The following is a 17,129-nucleotide window of genomic DNA, read 5'->3' on the forward strand; positions in this document are numbered from 1 at the left end:
CCCCGCTTGCATTGCGCACTGCTATGCACGCATATCCTCGCGGTATGGACACGCGCGAGCTTTTCAGCAAGCGGAGCACGACGTAATAATCGGATTGTTTTATATAGTGCTCTCTCCCTCTCGCGGCTGAAAGGAGGAGAGCGAAGAGCGAGCGAGTGGTAGAGGGAGAGGAAAAAAAGCACGTAAGCTCCTTTAGCGCCGCGTCGTGTCTGAATTACACTTTAAGGCAATAAAAGATTACCTCGAGTGCGCGCTTTGTGCCGCTAAATGCCGTGAAATGCGGCGAGCGATTTTTGCGCGAGAATTGCGCAATATCGCGAAAAGCTAAAATGCGGTCGCGAGGCTACGTGCTGTATTGCATACGATAGTCCTACCCGATGACGAGGACAACGACGACGAAGAAGCGAGTCAATTGAACCGCGCGCGAAGACGGGGCGGCGCTTTAATAAAGCCTCGGGCATCCAGAGCGCGGCCGACTCATATCGAGAATTCTTGGCGAGCCGGGGATTCTTGGCAAGCCGGGACACGCTTCATTGATATGGACCAAACGCTTTATATACGCGCGCGTCGATTCGCAGCGGCGGTATTCGTTAAAAAACGCCCACGATCCTCTGCAGCTGTGCATATATATATATATATATACACACATCTCGCTCCAAAAATAAAATTACTCGTAGGTAGATAGTCCATCGGATCAGCGAGAGATCGCCACAAGTTGCACACAGACAGCTCTCTGGGCAGGGCCGGTCTTCCGGCTGCGCGCGAATACCGTGAACCCTGGTGGGCGGGGGTATACACGGGATGGAATCTCTCGCGTCGGGCATGCGCCGCTGGGGTTGTGCGAGAGAAGCTTTGCGAGCGAACTCTCCCTCGACAAGAGAGAGAGATAGAGAGAGAGAGAGAGAGAGAGAGAGAGAGAGTAGGTGCCGTCGACGGGAAGAGCGATCCTCGCATCCCCACAGAGCGCCGGGCGCGCTGCGCCAGTCCGGGTCTGGCCGACATCATGAGAGCAGAGCCAGCTGAAACGATCGCCGAGGAGCTGCCGATGTCCTGCGAGGACTAGCCGATCTCCGGACTCACTGGGAGAGAAAGAGCGAGGGATATCGTCGTGGGCTTATACCGATCTCGTGAGTATGCTTCTAATTGTTTTCTTCACCTGTGGGAGCATAATGTACGTTACCGTTTAATCTTATCAGTACACATCTCTGCGATTGATATTATAGTTCGGCCAACGATCCACACACACGCGCTTTGTAAAATCATCCCCATATAACTGATACGCGCACTCGTTCGCTCATTTCCGCGCTTGTCACCTCCAGAGCCCGCAGAGGAAATTGTGTCTCGGCTCTGATCGTCCCTTTGTGCGCTACTGACACGTCGCTCTCTCTCTCTCTCTCGGACTACTCCAAGCTTTAAATTTCCCGCCAAGAAGCGATCCTAATTCATAATACGCCCCTATACGTATCGCGCGCAGTCTTCTCTCGTCGGCTGCGTTAATAGAGTGATCGGTAAGCGAGTTATAAAGCAATCTGCATTTCTCACTCTCTATCTCTCGGTACTTTGGCTGCCGGCGTCTAGCGCAGAGTGCGCCCTGTAATTGCCGAGGCTAACGTCGTTATGAGCATCGCAGCGAGCGCGCGGACATCATCGCCGGACTCTATCCATCTCTCTGTATACGTTATATATCGGTGCAGAGTATCGTTCGCGGCCTTTTCCTTTCTTGCGGAAGAGCCGATCGATTTTTAGACGATAATAATTAACGATCTCGGAGTCAATAATTGACAGAGAGGAGTATATAGCGAGCCCACTCGATCCCCGGCGCGCATCAGACGAATCCGAGCTTTCATTCATCGGATCTACGACTCGGTGTAAATCGAGTAAATATATTCATACCAGCATATAAGAAGTAACGTAATTTACGTATAAGAGACTACACGCGCGCGAGCAATCAGGGGACATATTCGAGACGTCGGAATCGAATTTGCGCGTATAAGGCGCGGATACCGAAATAAAGCTTACGGAGGGAGTAGCACACGCTGCAGTTGGGAGGATAAGGGATACGACTTTATTTCGGCGGCATTTACATGCGGAGGAAATCCACCGGACGGTGTTATACGTTTCAAACAAACTACTGTCTGGAGAAAAGCTTATTCGGCTCTGCGTGTATCGTTATAAACGGCGCGAACTACATTGTTTCTTCTTTAATAAATCATCTAGATAAGACCCTCGCGCTTTATCACCATTATCGGTTACCACCTTGCGAAAGGTGCGCACACAGCTCTCTTATACGAAACTCTATCTACAGCAGCGCGGGTATAATCAGATTTTCGCAACAATTCGCTTACACGCGAATAAAAAAGAGTCTAGTGTAAAAGCTCGTCGCGCGTCGCTCGCAAGCTCGAACATATGGAGAAAAAATCAGCCGCCGCGCGTCAATTAGCCCGCGTAAATGATTTAAAAGCGAGCGAGGCTGCACTGCGTGAAAATGAGTATTACAAAGCGAGTAGCGCCTATACGTGTGTGTGTGTGTGTATATATATATATATATATATACATATATATATGTATATGTATGTGTACGTGTATATGACTTTTGGCAGTGTCGCGCCATAGCGCGAGTAGATAGATATCAAAGTGCCAATCTCTGCGCGCAGCTGGTGTGCAGCTGGAGCGGCGAGCCGTTTTCTCCGGCGGCTAATGCAATTTTCGTCCCGTAGTAATTCGCTTAGCGCCGTAATATCGCGCGAGCGAGCGACACAAAGTGAGTAGCGATATATACGCTATATATACCAGCCACTGTGTAGGCCTTTGCATCCTTTGCCTGTTCGGCAAGCTCCGAGTGACCGCTTCTCGGTTCTCCCCTATATTTAAATTCTATATACCTGTACTCCGTGTAGGAATTTCGGACGGATCATCGTAGCGGAGTATACGTATAATTTGGGCGCTTGCGGAGAACGTGAGGATATATAGATTCTCGAGACTACTTGTTGAAGCTCGAAGCGCAACAGTTTGCTCTTTAAGCGCGTCTCGCGCTGCTTCTCCGCGCGAGTATCTATCTACATGTGACGGAGGAGCTTTTTCTCGCATCTTTTGAAAGAAGAGAGAAGCTGTGATAACGAACTTAGTCGTTAATTCGGCGGATAACTCGATTCGCTGGATACAAGACGGAGGGGAGGTGAGAATCTTTCGCGACCATAGCTAATTGCTTCGTTTAGTTCCTGTCCCTTGCGATACGTATAGGGTACTTTTCCTCATGCTCTATACCATCGAATTGACGTCTTATTGCAACTATAGAAGCGCGTGTACACGAGTTAAGGCAACATCTGATTAGGCTATTCAGCCGGGAGGACAGAGAGAGAGAGAGAGAGAGCTAATTGCCCCTTAACGAACTCGAAACTCCTTCTCTCCTCTTGTCGCGCAGGCTATATAGTTCAAGTTCGATTAAGAGTCGCCCGGTGTACCGAGACTGCAGTGTCTTGTACAGCTCTCCATTATACGCGTCTGCACAATGTGCCTGCGCGCGAAAATTCGATTCGCGACGTGGCCCCGCCCTATTATTATTCTCGAAAATTATATCCTGAAAGTCGTCACACGCACGCAACGATGTGCGTATACGTATGCAGACGTAGAAAAAAACAACAAACGAACGCGTTGAAAAACAGAGTACAGACCCGCGGGGCACGAAATATCGCGAGTACGTACGCGCAAGAGTGACGTGCGGCTCTGGCCGGTACGTATAGTGAAGTGGCTTGTGCGATTGACGCTCGGGACAAGCGGTTTGATAAAGTGATCTCTCTCGGCGTGTACACCGCGCGATATTCGCCGATTCATCCGCGCGTCTCATTAGCGCCAAGTGGCTCGTATGCACTCGTGCTCGCGTGTATGCGCGTATCACGAGAGTCGAGGCTGACGGCTAATAGAAAAATCTTGTACTCGCGACATCGAAACTGTATCAAAAAGATCCGACTCACGCGAAGGAAATCCCTGTACACACTACTGCAAGCACAGACGTACCAGGGAGCAAACAAACGGCCTCTCGGTCATTCTTTCAGCGGTAATTACAGCTAGCGCGCGCGGAGTCGGAAAAAAAAGCCGTGAACGCGCAGCGAGCAGATTGAACGTCGAGTCGCTGAAAGCCAAGCATCGGCGGCTTTATAAGTGGCGCGCGAGAGAATAGAACCTTTCAAGGAATAATGCACACACACACACACACACACAGCACTGCGGGAGATTGAGAAAGAGATAGACAAGCGTTAGCGGGGGAGTCGGAGCGGAGAAGAGGTACGAAATAGAAAAAGAGAGAAGAAGCTGCGGGGGAAGCTCTTAGGAAATGCTGATTGCCTACCCCTACCCCCCCCCCCCCCACACTCCTCTAAGTACTACTTATCTTTTCCTCGCTTTTTTGTTCGCCGTTATACACCGAGCGGCCTTCCATTTTTTCTTCACTACATATATAATGCCGATTCGTGCGAGGAATAACGCGAAAAAATCGTCTCGAGTAAAAAGTAGAGTATATAACAGGCGCGATAAAAGCTCAACAGAGTCGAGTTCCTACAAAGACTCTCCAACTCGCCGAGAGCGAGGGCAAAAGTGTAAATGAGCTTTTCGCAGAGTATAGGGTCTGCGCATGCTTTAAGAGCCCGTAATTGATGCGGCTAATTGCATCGCGTGGCACCGAGAATAGCAATGATCGAGCTGCGCACAAAGGGCGGGAAAAAGTTATAAGAATTGTGTTATATCGTATAGAGAAACTCAACATCGAAGCCGCGGACAGGATGGCCGGGGGAGAATTCAGAGGCTGGCTGCAGCGCTGCCGCGAGTCGCGGAGCCTCGTCCTGGTGATCGTCGCCGTGGCTCTGCTCCTGGACAACATGCTGCTCACTACTGTCGGTGAGTATCGTATAAATCTGTAACATTTCATACTTGTGATTAACGCGTGATAGAAGTACGGGAGCTTTGGAAGAGAGAAAAGATAATAGAGTCGAGAGACATCGGGAGGGATAGAAGAGCGCGCAATTTAAGGACTATAATGTAAATCCAGCGCAGCAGCGGTTTTCCGCGAAAGGGGAGAAGGAGAGTCTGTATATAGCTCGCGCGAATAATCCGGAGAAAAAAGCTCGAAAGCAAAGAAACGACGAGCGATAATTAAAAGCCTCGCTCTCGAGAGTGCTTCCATTCTTCTCACTTACACATTCAAAGCGTCCCGTCATATAAGTATACGCGAAAAGTCGCGCAGTAAATGACTAATCGCGATATATATGGGTATAATATAAAAAGTAATCGAAGGCGGAGAAAATGGACTCTATTCCATCATAGCGTTCACAGACTGCTGCGCGGGCGCCTCTATCTGACGCCCAGCTTGTTCACACTCGCCGAAGCACGAATATAAGCGAGTGCGGAAAATCGTTCGTCGCCGCTTTATGCCACAGAGAAACGCCGTGCGCGCACTCGAGACTCGCGGCTTTGTTTCGCTTTCTCTACTTGGCCGAGTTAATTTTGCCTTCTTCACTTTCTTTCTTATATTTTCGAGATGGGAATTACGCGCGCATGCAGGGCCGAAATAGAGAAAAAGCGATCCAACCTTGGGTGGGGGATTTTTAGGACGGGTGTATGAAAATGAAACGACTTTTTTTCATTCTCCTCGCGCGATGTACCGTGATTTCGAAATCGAAGGGAGAGAGCGGAAAAATTGAATCAGGCGGCGCTTAATACCCCAGCGCTGATGCGATGAAATTGGCAATCATATTACGACATATAATATAAGTCAACGTAATACCGCACGGCTGCATCAGCCGCTCTCTACTCCGGCGGGAAAGGAAGACTGCGAAGAAGAAGGAGAAGAAGAGTGGAAGTAGAGGAAGAGCGAAAAGGGTGTATCGAGGATTCGCGTCGACCGATTACATATAGGCTACTATACACGATTGTCTCGGCGCCGCTATACCATATGCGAAAAACAATATGTACGAAAGATATTAAAATTGTCACACGATGAAAAGGCCAGAAGAGCTTGCAGCGAGAACGACGTCAGAGAGAGAGAGAGAGAGATTTGCCGAGTCCGCTGTACACGAGGAAGAAACCAGGAAAGGCACTTCTCGAAGAAACGAGCTGGGGAGAGAGAGAGAGAGAGAGCTGAGAGAAAATGATCGTCCCCCTCTCGCCGCCTCCGTTTTTCCAGCTTTTAACTTTTCAGCTGGCGCGCGGAGCTTGCGAGCTTGCGCGGCGAGAAAAGATGTTTAATTCAGGAGGAGCTACGCGCGGCGCACGCACGGGAGAGAGCGGGAAACGTATGGAGCCCCGCAGTATGTCACGCCGTACGCCAATCCAGATAAGTGGTCATGCATTTATGGAGCTGGCGAATGGCCCTTGCGCCCAGCTCTACTCTATACGCGTTGTACAGCACTGATGCGTATAACGCCTACTACGCGACCCTCGATCGCCGCGGACCTCATCCCGCGAAAGTACTCACACTTCCCCGCGCGAATGAACGAGCTGGCTTTGAGCGGATCAATTGCCTTTGTGCGGCGCATTTCCATTGTTAATTGTATGGCGTAGGTACATTTGATATCGAGTCGATGGTGAACTAGCTTCTATTCGTCTACTGGCAGCTCACACTTGCGATTATGTAGCGAATATCTATGTTTGTTGATTGATTTTGTAGTTGATAAAATATTCATGCAACGCGCGAATGTTATAAATAATAACGACGCGATTTACGTTTTGAGATGCGCGAGCGGTAAAAAATTTGAAAAAAAAAATTATTGGAGGAGCTGGGATTTGAACCCAGGACTTTCAGCATGCGAAGCAGACACTCTACCACTGAGTTACACCCCCGATATCAGCGTCTCGACGTTAGGCCACTTCAAAGGCTGACAATGTGCCGACAACTTGATATACGGCAATATATGCTTGTATGAGCTATGCAAAATAGCAAACTTTTTGTGTTATCTTAATTTTTCAATGCAATTCAAAAATATAATATGCTTATAGCACAATTCAACGAATCAAACGCGTAAAATCCAAACCTTATGCGTTCCAGTGCCGATCATCCCAGAGTTCCTCTACGACATGAAGCATCCGAATGCAACTTTGAGCGAGCGCCTCGAAGGTGCAGAGCACCATCCACCTAAGCTGACCACGACAACGGTCGCGCCAACGACATCGGGCTGCTCCTGTCCTACGAACGGTTCCAACAATTCACCCCTGGAATTCATTCTATCCACGTCCGCTACCTCGATCGGTCAGTGCAGATTCGTTATTTCCATACGATTTCTTCTATATCGCGTCTCAACTCGATAATCTGCAAAGTATAAATTTTTCTTTTAACGTGTGTAAAATGAAGAAACGACAACGATAAATCAAACGGCAGCTGAAATCCTGGAGAACAAGCAGAGGCACAAAGATCTGACGGAGGAGACCGTTGCCGTTGGCATGATGTTCGCTTCCAAGGCTTTTGTTCAGTTGTTGGCCAATCCCGTGGTCGGACCCTTAACTCACAAGTATACTTCGACCTTACTTATTGATATATATAGTATACTCCGCAATGTCGAACTTGATAATTGTTTTTCAGAATCGGATACAGCATTCCTATGTTTACCGGATTCATCATTATGTTCTTGTCCACGTTGATTTTCGCCTTTGGTAGGAGCTATGGGATCCTTTTCTTGGCTCGGGCTCTTCAAGGCATCGGCTCTTCCTGCTCCAGCGTTTCTGGTACACCGAAATCTAAATCTAAATAAAACGATGCCACACGGCTATGCTTTAATATAACGATCTATTTAGGTATGGGTATGTTAGCCGAACGTTACCAAGATGACAAGGAACGAGGAAACGCCATGGGTATAGCCCTCGGTGGGTTGGCGCTCGGCGTGCTCATTGGACCACCTTTTGGCGGTCTTATGTACGAGTTCGTGGGAAAATCGGCGCCTTTCCTCATACTCTCAGCTCTTGCTCTTGGTGACGGATGTTAGTATCGGGAGACAGTTTTCCATCATTCTGTAATACTTAGTTTCGTATAGCAAAAGCCAACCACTAAATTTGGCATTGTCGATTTCAGTGCTGCAGTTGCTCATGCTTCAACCGTCGGTCGTGTACACGGAAGCCGAACCGCCGAGTTTAAAATCGCTCGTTACCGATCCATACATATTACTCGCAGCAGGTAATTTTCGTCTTACGTTATATCTCGAAAGTCTTTGAATATCTTGAGTAACAATATATTACTGACTGCTTGCGTGCACGAAGGCGCGATCAGTTTCGGAAACATGGGTATAGCTATGCTGGAACCAAGTCTACCACTTTGGATGATGGACACTATGAGCGCGAGCAGGTGGAAGCAAGGGGCGACATTCCTACCGGCAAGCATTAGCTACCTCATCGGCACGAATCTTTTCGGACCCCTGGGACACAGAATGGGAAGGTATGTCGATTTTTTTAATTTTTGCAGCACTTTTTCGTGGCGCGCGCATCTTAAATCGATCGATTCTATAGGTGGTTGGCAGCGTGTATCGGCCTTGTCGTCATTGGTTTTTGTTTGATGGCTGTGAGTATTATCTAATTTTTCTAACGTACAATTCGCCGATTCATCGCTGAAAGAGTAAAAAACAACAACAACAACAACGTTTGCTTTCAGATACCATTGGCAAAGAGCATCAATCATCTGATCTTACCGAACGCTGGTTTAGGATTCGCCATCGGCATGGTTGACAGCTCGATGATGCCTGAGCTCGGTTATCTCGTCGATATAAGGCACAGCGCGGTTTACGGAAGCGTTTACGCGATCGGTGACGTAGCCTTTTGCCTTGGGTTTGCTATCGGTAAATATGGTTTCGTAATACTAGAAAAAAAAAAAACAATGAATCGATCGTTAAATCTTACATTGTCCGTTATGAACGAATTTTCAGGACCTGCGTTAAGTGGAACCTTGGTGAACACTATTGGTTTTGAATGGATGCTTTTTGGAATCGCTATTTTGAACTTCTGTTACGCGCCGTTCATGTATTTTTTGAAAAATCCTCCCACAAAGGAAGAGAAGAAGGTAATGATCTATTTCAATTTATGAATTTAACTGTGATCTTTTGTAAATCGTTAAATGTGTACTGTACGAAATTACAGTCGTTGATCGTGGGCGAGAAGTCTCCATCAGTACGTTACGTGACTTACGAAAACGAGGAAGAGGATCAGTAGACGTCTGCAAATATTTTTTAAGTGCTTAAATGATTTTCATCAGGGTGTCTGACGCCGTTAATATTATTTACTGGAAACGCTAATTACATCATTACTAATTTGGCTATAATATTATCAAAGATTAACACCAAAACTTTAGTCCAAGTAAATTATAGAGAATGTCTCTTTATTTGCAACAATTTTAGGAATGTCTCAAAATATTGTTAATTATGATTTTATATACGTTAATTAGAACAAGTTCCTGCAATAATAGCTGCAATAATTCAAGAAAATATATAGGACGCCCTGAAATACAATATTATAGGTAGTTAAATAATTAAGTTTTGTTATTGAAAATCGTTGCGAACGACATAGTAGATTATGTATATAATATTATAAAAATATTCACCAGCTGTTCAAGCGTACGAAAGGAAATCCATAGAAAGGGTTGGTTATGCCAAAAGTATAAAGAAGTAAGCGCTTTGTGTGTGAAGATTAAATTAAATATTGGTTGTATACTATTATCAGTAAATTGGTAGTTACCGAGATTGAATTTTAAAGGAATAAAGCATCCTTAAAGTTTTCAGACACTTCATATCATGTATAGGTAATACATTTCTTTAAAGTTTTTTATTTTATGAATATAATATTTTATCAAGAATATCATAGTACACGGTTATTAATCATTCATGAGATATGCACGATGCTGTACTTTGAATTTGCGATATTTTAAAAATTAAACGAAGTAAAAACATAAAAGTGTAAAATATAATCTCAATTGAAAAATACAAAATACTCTAATTGTCACAAGTTTAATCGAAATATTAACATTACAAAAAGTTACGAATTATAAATGACTTAATTATAGAGTGCGTTCAACAGATTTTACTATAGAAGCAAGAAGCACATGTATACACATGATGCATGTTGTGAGCTACGTGTACCATTTAATAGAAAATTTATTCCAGAACCACAAAAAATAAAGTGGATGACAGAGGTTTTTAGAAAAAATCAATTATATTAACGAGGAAAGAAAGTATAAAGTAAAAAAAAGCTTCAGAATCAAAGGTTCTAGATCTGAGTACAAGAAAATATATAATAAAAGAATCGCACGGCTAAGACAATTTTACAAGAGAGCCAGTCTTTTGAAGAAAAATTCAAAATTTTTGTATATAAGAGAACCGCCCGATTTGGATTCCCTGAATGGCTGCAGGGAAACCGAGCATCTAAAGCGATCGGGAACGCATGAAAGGGTTCTCACTTTTGGCATTTAGTATTTGACTTTATGAAGTAAAGTAAAATTGAAACGTAACGGCCTCTCTACTATCAACCGGATGTGAACTATTTGTAAAAGAAAAAACATTCGAAAACTTCTGATCGCATCAAATTCACGAAATTGAGTGTCGCTGTTAATGTTAGTGTCTATATGTTAATCTACTTAAAATATATATGTATTCTACGGAAAAAATTTCGGATAGTTGCGGTCAGATGTTTCTCAAAGCACTATAATATATATGCTTTAAATTGTAAAAACTTGGACGAGAACTAATTATAATTAATATTGCGGAACATACTACAAATTTACGGTGATCATGAGAAACTTAATAGAGGATTTGCAGCGGAAAACTAGAACGTTAATTACTTTTAATTAAAGTTTAACTTCTAATTTATTGATATACTGGTATTTTTATATGAAAAGTAGAAAACTGGAAAAATACACTGCTATTATATAATACATGAAACTTATTAGAAGCAATACGCAAAGTTATATTGTGAAATACTATATACCTATTATATAAATAAATATATATATATATATTAATATATATCGTCTAATAGTATTAAGAGTTAACTTAATGCACGGTATAATGAGAAATATAATAATTGCAATGAGAAAAAAAAATGAAAAAAAATCTTGAAAATGCATATGTATGTTAGAATAAATAATTCTGTCGTGTATTTATGCCTATCAGTAGAAATGTGTCTCGATGTTTGAAACGGGAATAGTTTGTTGTACAATTATTGAGATCCTAAGCTACTGTAGCTATACACGTATAGTTATATAATTGAATGTAAAATTAACTGTATGAGTATAAATTATAGTTAATAGAACGTGTGATTAATGAAGGGCTGCATATAATAATATAAAAATCTATAAAATGTACTTGTTTTGCTTTAATTGGCTGAATTCGATAGTGATCCAAAGAATTAAAACAAATAATTTTGAATTACATTATAATTACGCATTTCGAGCCAATAGTAAAATATTAAGAGGTTAACGCAACAGGTTTTCACTGCAAATTCAACGAAAAAATAGGAGCGTTCATTATCGCACCTACTCCCGGAACGAAAAGTGAGTCAATTCGATCACCGCAAATTTGCCGAATGGAACCGCGTGTGAATACAATTTGCGCATTGTACGAACTATGCAGCATACTTCGAGATCCATCTATGAAAACATTACAGATTTAAACGACAAACTATATTACAGTATGGAAAAGTAAATACTTATAATATTGCAAAAAAAAAGAATAATGATAAATCTTTAAATAATATGACAATAGAATGCACTATAGTGAATTTGTAAATATAGCAATATTTCAGACTTGAATATAATAAGAATGATAATAACCGTAATGATAAAGGCAGAATTGAAGCACTCTGAACTTATTTTCGTTTAATTAGCAAAGACACACTTGACCCACATTTTATGTAAAATTGTTGAGAATTTTTCGTTATCATCCAAAGTTAAATTTTTGCCATTAGTAGTATATTACGTAATCTATACAATATATAAAATATCCGTAACTATAATTCAAATTGACTCAAGGAGACTATTGAGATGCTTGATAAATCGAATTGCCAATGCAATCAAACAGATGGAAATTCAAACGTGAAGCTGCTGGAACTTTGTGCAGCATATATAAATCACCAAAACCGGTATACAACGAAATCTTAGTATTTTTCAATATTATTTTAACAAATCCATTACCACTGCTGAATAATTAAAAAGTAGCGTAAAATAAACACTTACTCGCGCTGATGTTTGTTTCATGATCAGCTAAAATTTATCTTTTCCTAAGTTGACAGTAAAATAAATGGAACATCATAAAAACTTCTGTATCTGTGTTCCTGCAAATTAAAACGAATGAGAATGTACGATAATTGATAAGCTTTACTTTTATTCAGAATTTGTATGTTTAAAGCGATCTGTACTTGCACAGTAATGAATCAGAGGGAATTCTTTTCCAATGTAATGTTCCACTAGTGTATTGCGCATGTTTTACTATAATGTTTTATTTCAAATCTGTATAATCGATGTAATATGATTTGAAAGAAATTAGTGACTCGATGAGGGCTGCTTTTGTGAACAGACAATAAGCAATGAATCGCAGAAATCCCCGGTTACCTTTAAACAAACAAGGCTTACCAATGTATTGTATGAAAAAAAAATAATAAATAATTATTCGCATATATTGATAAAATATAAAAAACAAAAGCCGCCGTGAAGCCACTTTTGGGTTTCGATAATAAGATTTTTCGCGTTTCATATGTATAGAAATAAATACAGTGCAAAACGTATCTATGCTAAGTTAACAAAAGAATCCTGATTCCTAATAGGAACAAATTATGTTAAATTAATGTAAATTAAAACAAGTTTCTGAAAAACAATTTGTGCACCGGTGGAATAATGTCAAAAAAAATGGAAAATGTTGATAAATTATTAATGAATGATCTTGAGTATCATTACTGTAGAATATTTTTGTCATTATTGAGTTAATTTTTCGATGACCATATAATTATTATGTACAAAAATTCACTATTAAGACATTGTATCGTATTATACATCTTAGTATCAGCTGGTATATGGGTCCGATTGAACACACTACGTAAACAATGATAATGAAACCATAGGTGCGTTTCAAAGAAAATTGACTATAATAAAATCATGTAAAGTCTTATATGAGCGTGTATTGCTTTTACGCTTTCTTTATTGCCAAGTACACTTTTGTATGCTAAATATAATAAGTGCTTATAATGCATACAACGTCAACAATGTAAATTTTGAATTAATTACTGCTTGAAGTTTTGTAAGAAAAAATTACATCATCCATTGGTTTGGTTTTAAGCTATTTCATTGATGGGTTCTTGTATGTTTTAGTTTAATAATAATCCAAGTTAAGAGGATAGTAATAGTTAATGACAAATTAGAAATTGTAAACGCTTGAGAAAACTTAAAACCAATCTTTACATAAAAATAATATTCGGTCAGCTTACCATACAAGAACTTCAATTAATTAATGTATCTGTAGTGAGGAATTAATGTGTGTATACAAAAAATGTTCTGAAAAAATAAATTCAAATTCAAATTAAGTGCCACACTGTTGTATTTTTTATTTTAATTTAAGCAAATTCATGAATAAACATGTAATACCTACAGTTTATACATGTGGTATTTATTATGAATCCTGACATATATTAAAATCTTTACACTAGTGCGTACTTGATTTGTCATTTCTCATTAACTCCATGATACTTGGCAATTTTGGCAACATTTTTTTTTATTTTTCACGTTTTTTTTTTTTTTTTCAAGTATTAAAACAGTAAGTTTGAGACTTTGATCAATGAATAATTTTTCTTATTTATTATCAATGATTAGTGACAACTTAGCTTACTTAAATAGTAACAACTATATGTATGTTATCTTCTTAGAATAACTTAAAGCTTTGCTTATATTTTTTAAATACGTTGTCCCCCAAATATTATAATATTATGTTTTTGCATTAGGTTATACATACATATGCATATAAAAAAGTATAAACTTGTGTCACTGCCTATTTGTTGTGTACACATGAAATAATATAAAAACATTTGTTTGCAAATAATAACTAATGTAATAAATTTGTTTGTAGAAGTATAACATTTATTATTTAATGTCTCATCAATATATAAAACAACTTCTTTTTTTCAAACTCTGTTAATGCTCTAATGACTATCTATATCTATAATTACAATTATATATTACTTACATTGTAGTATTTAACTGTTTCGTTAAGTTATCAGTTATTTCTACAACTGTCTTTAATGGAAATAAATATTTGAATTATATAATTATAATTGTTGCTGCAAATAGCATACAAGCATAAGAGTGACAGCAGATTTGGAACCTGAGTTAAGCAATTTAACCATAACATTGTTCCAAGGCAATAATTAATATCATGCTTCACTACATAATTATCAATTTCATTTGAAGTTGAGTCCACATTGACGTTCAACACTGTTTAGTAGGAATCAGTAATTTAATTTCGTGCGTTAATATTTATGTACAAACACGCATGGTTATATCTCATTTTATCAGTAAAACGCACTTATTTAGTACAAAATTGCTATTTCACTATATCATTATACATTCATAGGATACTCCGTACCTGCTATTTTCCTCTCAGACATCTTTATTGAAAAGTCTTATAAGTCATATGATAAATTTTATAATTCTAGCAACTACTACCTGTTTTTAAGGCTGAATCGTATTAATAAACAATTTTGTTTGCTCTATTATTATTAAAGTAAAATTTAAGTTTTCCCTGTAGAGGAAATATATTTGAAAAATAGGACAAAATTTTTAAGTTAACGATCTTAAAGAGATTTTAACCTTGCGAAAATAGATATAGACAGAAAAAAAAACTTGATAAAACAAGACTGCAAAATTGCACCATTTTTAAAATTTAGTACTAGTCATGGAGGATAATATACTTTTAAGGTATCATACAAATACATCTTCCTCGGTTATCACAGCAAACTAGAAGTAAATAAGCCTGGCATCTTCTGGGTTCTGATCCACTGGGCAGTATGGGCATTTTAATCTGGAAACAAATTGGTTCCTTTAAAAAGTGCTTTAGCTATCATAGTACTTATTGTCAACTCTTATTGAACGACATACTTATTGGCATTGGTTAATTTATTGAGGGCATCTCGTGAGATAACATGACCACACACTAACTTCATTGGTGGATTATTTTCTGTACTTTGTTGCCTCAATATTGGACAAGCAAACACTGAATGATAACGTCCTTGTTTTCCCAGATCTATCTCGATCTTTGACATAAGCAAAAAAAAAAAAATATGTAAAACAATCAAACATGTCTTAAAATTTGTTTAAATTATAGTAATTCTTACAGGAAGTTCATCCTTTCCACTCCAAATGCCTGCAACCTGCCGTTGCTGCATAACTTGCTTTATATTAAGAAGAGCAGGAAGCGCCGTGATTCCAGCATTTATACTGAACCAAAATACAAATAACGTAAATTTATTGATCATCTTATTTTATGAATATTGCAATTATTTCGGTTTCTTGCACATACCAAACAGATAGAGGACTATCAACACTTAAACCTAGTAGTGTACAAGCTTCCTTGGTGAAAACATCATGAATATCAAGCCATAAATTTGGATCTAATAAATGGCTATATGGAGATGATTGAATTCCATTAGGTAAATATAATAATGTTCCCATGAGTGACTGTACTTCTTTCTCATGACGATTAACAAATTGGGTTAAATATTTACGAGCATATGCAATAGCTTCGCTTTGTTTACTTGGTCCTTGTTGAACCAATCTTATAAACTGTAACCTATGTAATTTAAATTCCAGGGAAGAATTCTAAAATATTAAAATCAATACCATTATTAAAATGCTTCAGTTGATATAAAATTAGCACAACGTTGAAAAAAACCTACTTGTGCAATAAGCGCATCTCTGTGCTTTGTTGCCCAGTCCAACGCTGGTTCTAAATTTTTTTGTTTTAAACAATCAAGTATATAATTTAGTTCCGTGAAAGGTTCTTTTCTTCCTTCATCAGTCTTAATTCCAGCTTCCTACGGTGTTAAAAATTATATATTTTGTAATGTTGCAACTATTGGCAGTTAAAAACATACATGTAAACTCCTATTTAAAATAAAAAATAATTACCGCTGCCAACTCGTCAGCTATGTCCAACATTCCTTGGCGATAAAAATGTTGGCAAATGACCTGATTAAGGAGATGTGTTTTTTCAGTGCCTGCGAAGACATCTTCTCTACTTGTACTCGCAAAGTCAGCTATGAAGTTCCTGTCGATTGCTTTACCTACTTTGGAAACTGTACTATGTAGTTCACGATGGTCTGTAGCTAATCTTTGTACCGTATCCCTTGCTTTGGTCATTGCTTGTTTTAGAATTTGGACTTGCTCTGGTGTCAGTTCATGGTCTGGCGGTGCTAAATTTACATCACAATTATTAATATCAAAACAAAATAGCTTGCAAATATGCATCTTTTGAAGCCTTATAATCATCTGTAGCTTAAATTATCACGAATATTCAAAAGAAAAAGAATGTCAACAAAGAGAATCGCTGCATTTTTTATATGCATGGGATATCAATTACAAGAATTATAACCTAATCGTGAAATACATTCGATTTCTACTTCTCAATATTTAGTATGATAGAAAACCATAGTTTATAGCCGAATGAATGCAATAACATGCCCGATAAGCCAGAAATAGAAAGATACATGACAATGGTTTGAAGGTCTTGCTGGGCTATTGTTTTGATATGTGCGTTTCTCGATTAAACGAGGACTTTTCGTACCTTCCTCCAATTCCTTTTTAAGGGACTCGATGTGATTAACAAGATCGCGTAGTGTTGTGTCCGCATGATCACCTATTGCGCCAAATTTCAATAAAACTTTGTCAACTTCGCGTTCTACGGCATTACAAGCCTCCATTATTGTTATTCCTAACTGATGATGATATGTCGCGTCACGATTACCAGCTGACGTCAACGGCAGCCAGTGTTGCCAGATTGAAATTGTTTTCAAGCGTATAAGTTTCTATACTAAATCAGAAAAATCGCTGCAAATACAAATCGCTATTATGAATGGCTTTGTAAAAAATGCAATTAATATTTTTCAACGTGAATAAGTTTTTTTGAATC

At 39.5% G+C, this 17,129-nt stretch overlaps 2 protein-coding genes and 1 non-coding gene across 5 annotated transcripts; 1 reads left to right on the top strand and 2 right to left on the bottom strand.

The window, feature by feature from the left end:
• The first annotated feature begins 943 nt into the window (after positions 1 to 943).
• Positions 944 to 14,844, top strand: LOC100124227 (synaptic vesicular amine transporter). Of its 2 annotated transcripts, XM_001608089.6 has the most exons (12): positions 959 to 1,127; positions 4,747 to 4,890; positions 7,037 to 7,237; positions 7,340 to 7,496; positions 7,568 to 7,710; positions 7,780 to 7,962; positions 8,054 to 8,155; positions 8,239 to 8,413; positions 8,485 to 8,536; positions 8,627 to 8,810; positions 8,898 to 9,031; positions 9,109 to 14,844. In XM_001608089.6, the coding sequence occupies exons 2-12, from the start codon at positions 4,776 to 4,778 to the stop codon at positions 9,178 to 9,180; spliced, it is 1,518 nt and encodes a 505-aa protein (XP_001608139.2). In that variant the 5' UTR covers positions 959 to 1,127; positions 4,747 to 4,775; the 3' UTR covers positions 9,181 to 14,844. The 2 variants fall into 2 exon arrangements, with proteins under 2 accessions (XP_016844656.1, XP_001608139.2); XM_016989167.3 differs by lacking the exon at positions 4,747 to 4,890 and having other exon boundaries at positions 944 to 1,127; positions 9,109 to 10,505.
• On the bottom strand, positions 6,760 to 6,831 carry TRNAA-CGC. The gene has a single exon. It is a non-coding gene; the product is annotated as a tRNA-Ala (tRNA).
• Positions 13,132 to 17,020, bottom strand: LOC100124228 (E3 ubiquitin-protein ligase RMND5A). Of its 2 annotated transcripts, none has more exons than XM_001608240.6 (7): positions 16,785 to 17,020; positions 16,130 to 16,413; positions 15,898 to 16,035; positions 15,522 to 15,820; positions 15,337 to 15,439; positions 15,101 to 15,255; positions 13,132 to 15,023 (listed from the first exon to the last, which is right to left on the bottom strand). In XM_001608240.6, the coding sequence occupies exons 1-7, from the start codon at positions 16,918 to 16,920 to the stop codon at positions 14,960 to 14,962; spliced, it is 1,179 nt and encodes a 392-aa protein (XP_001608290.1). In that variant the 5' UTR covers positions 16,921 to 17,020; the 3' UTR covers positions 13,132 to 14,959. The 2 variants fall into 2 exon arrangements, with proteins under 2 accessions (XP_001608290.1, XP_003424602.1); XM_003424554.5 differs by having other exon boundaries at positions 13,710 to 15,041.
• Between the last annotated feature and the right edge of the window lie 109 nt (positions 17,021 to 17,129).

Source organism: Nasonia vitripennis, chromosome 5 (assembly GCF_009193385.2).
Source record: "Nasonia vitripennis strain AsymCx chromosome 5, Nvit_psr_1.1, whole genome shotgun sequence".
In the NCBI taxonomy this organism is placed as follows: domain Eukaryota; kingdom Metazoa; phylum Arthropoda; class Insecta; order Hymenoptera; family Pteromalidae; genus Nasonia; species Nasonia vitripennis.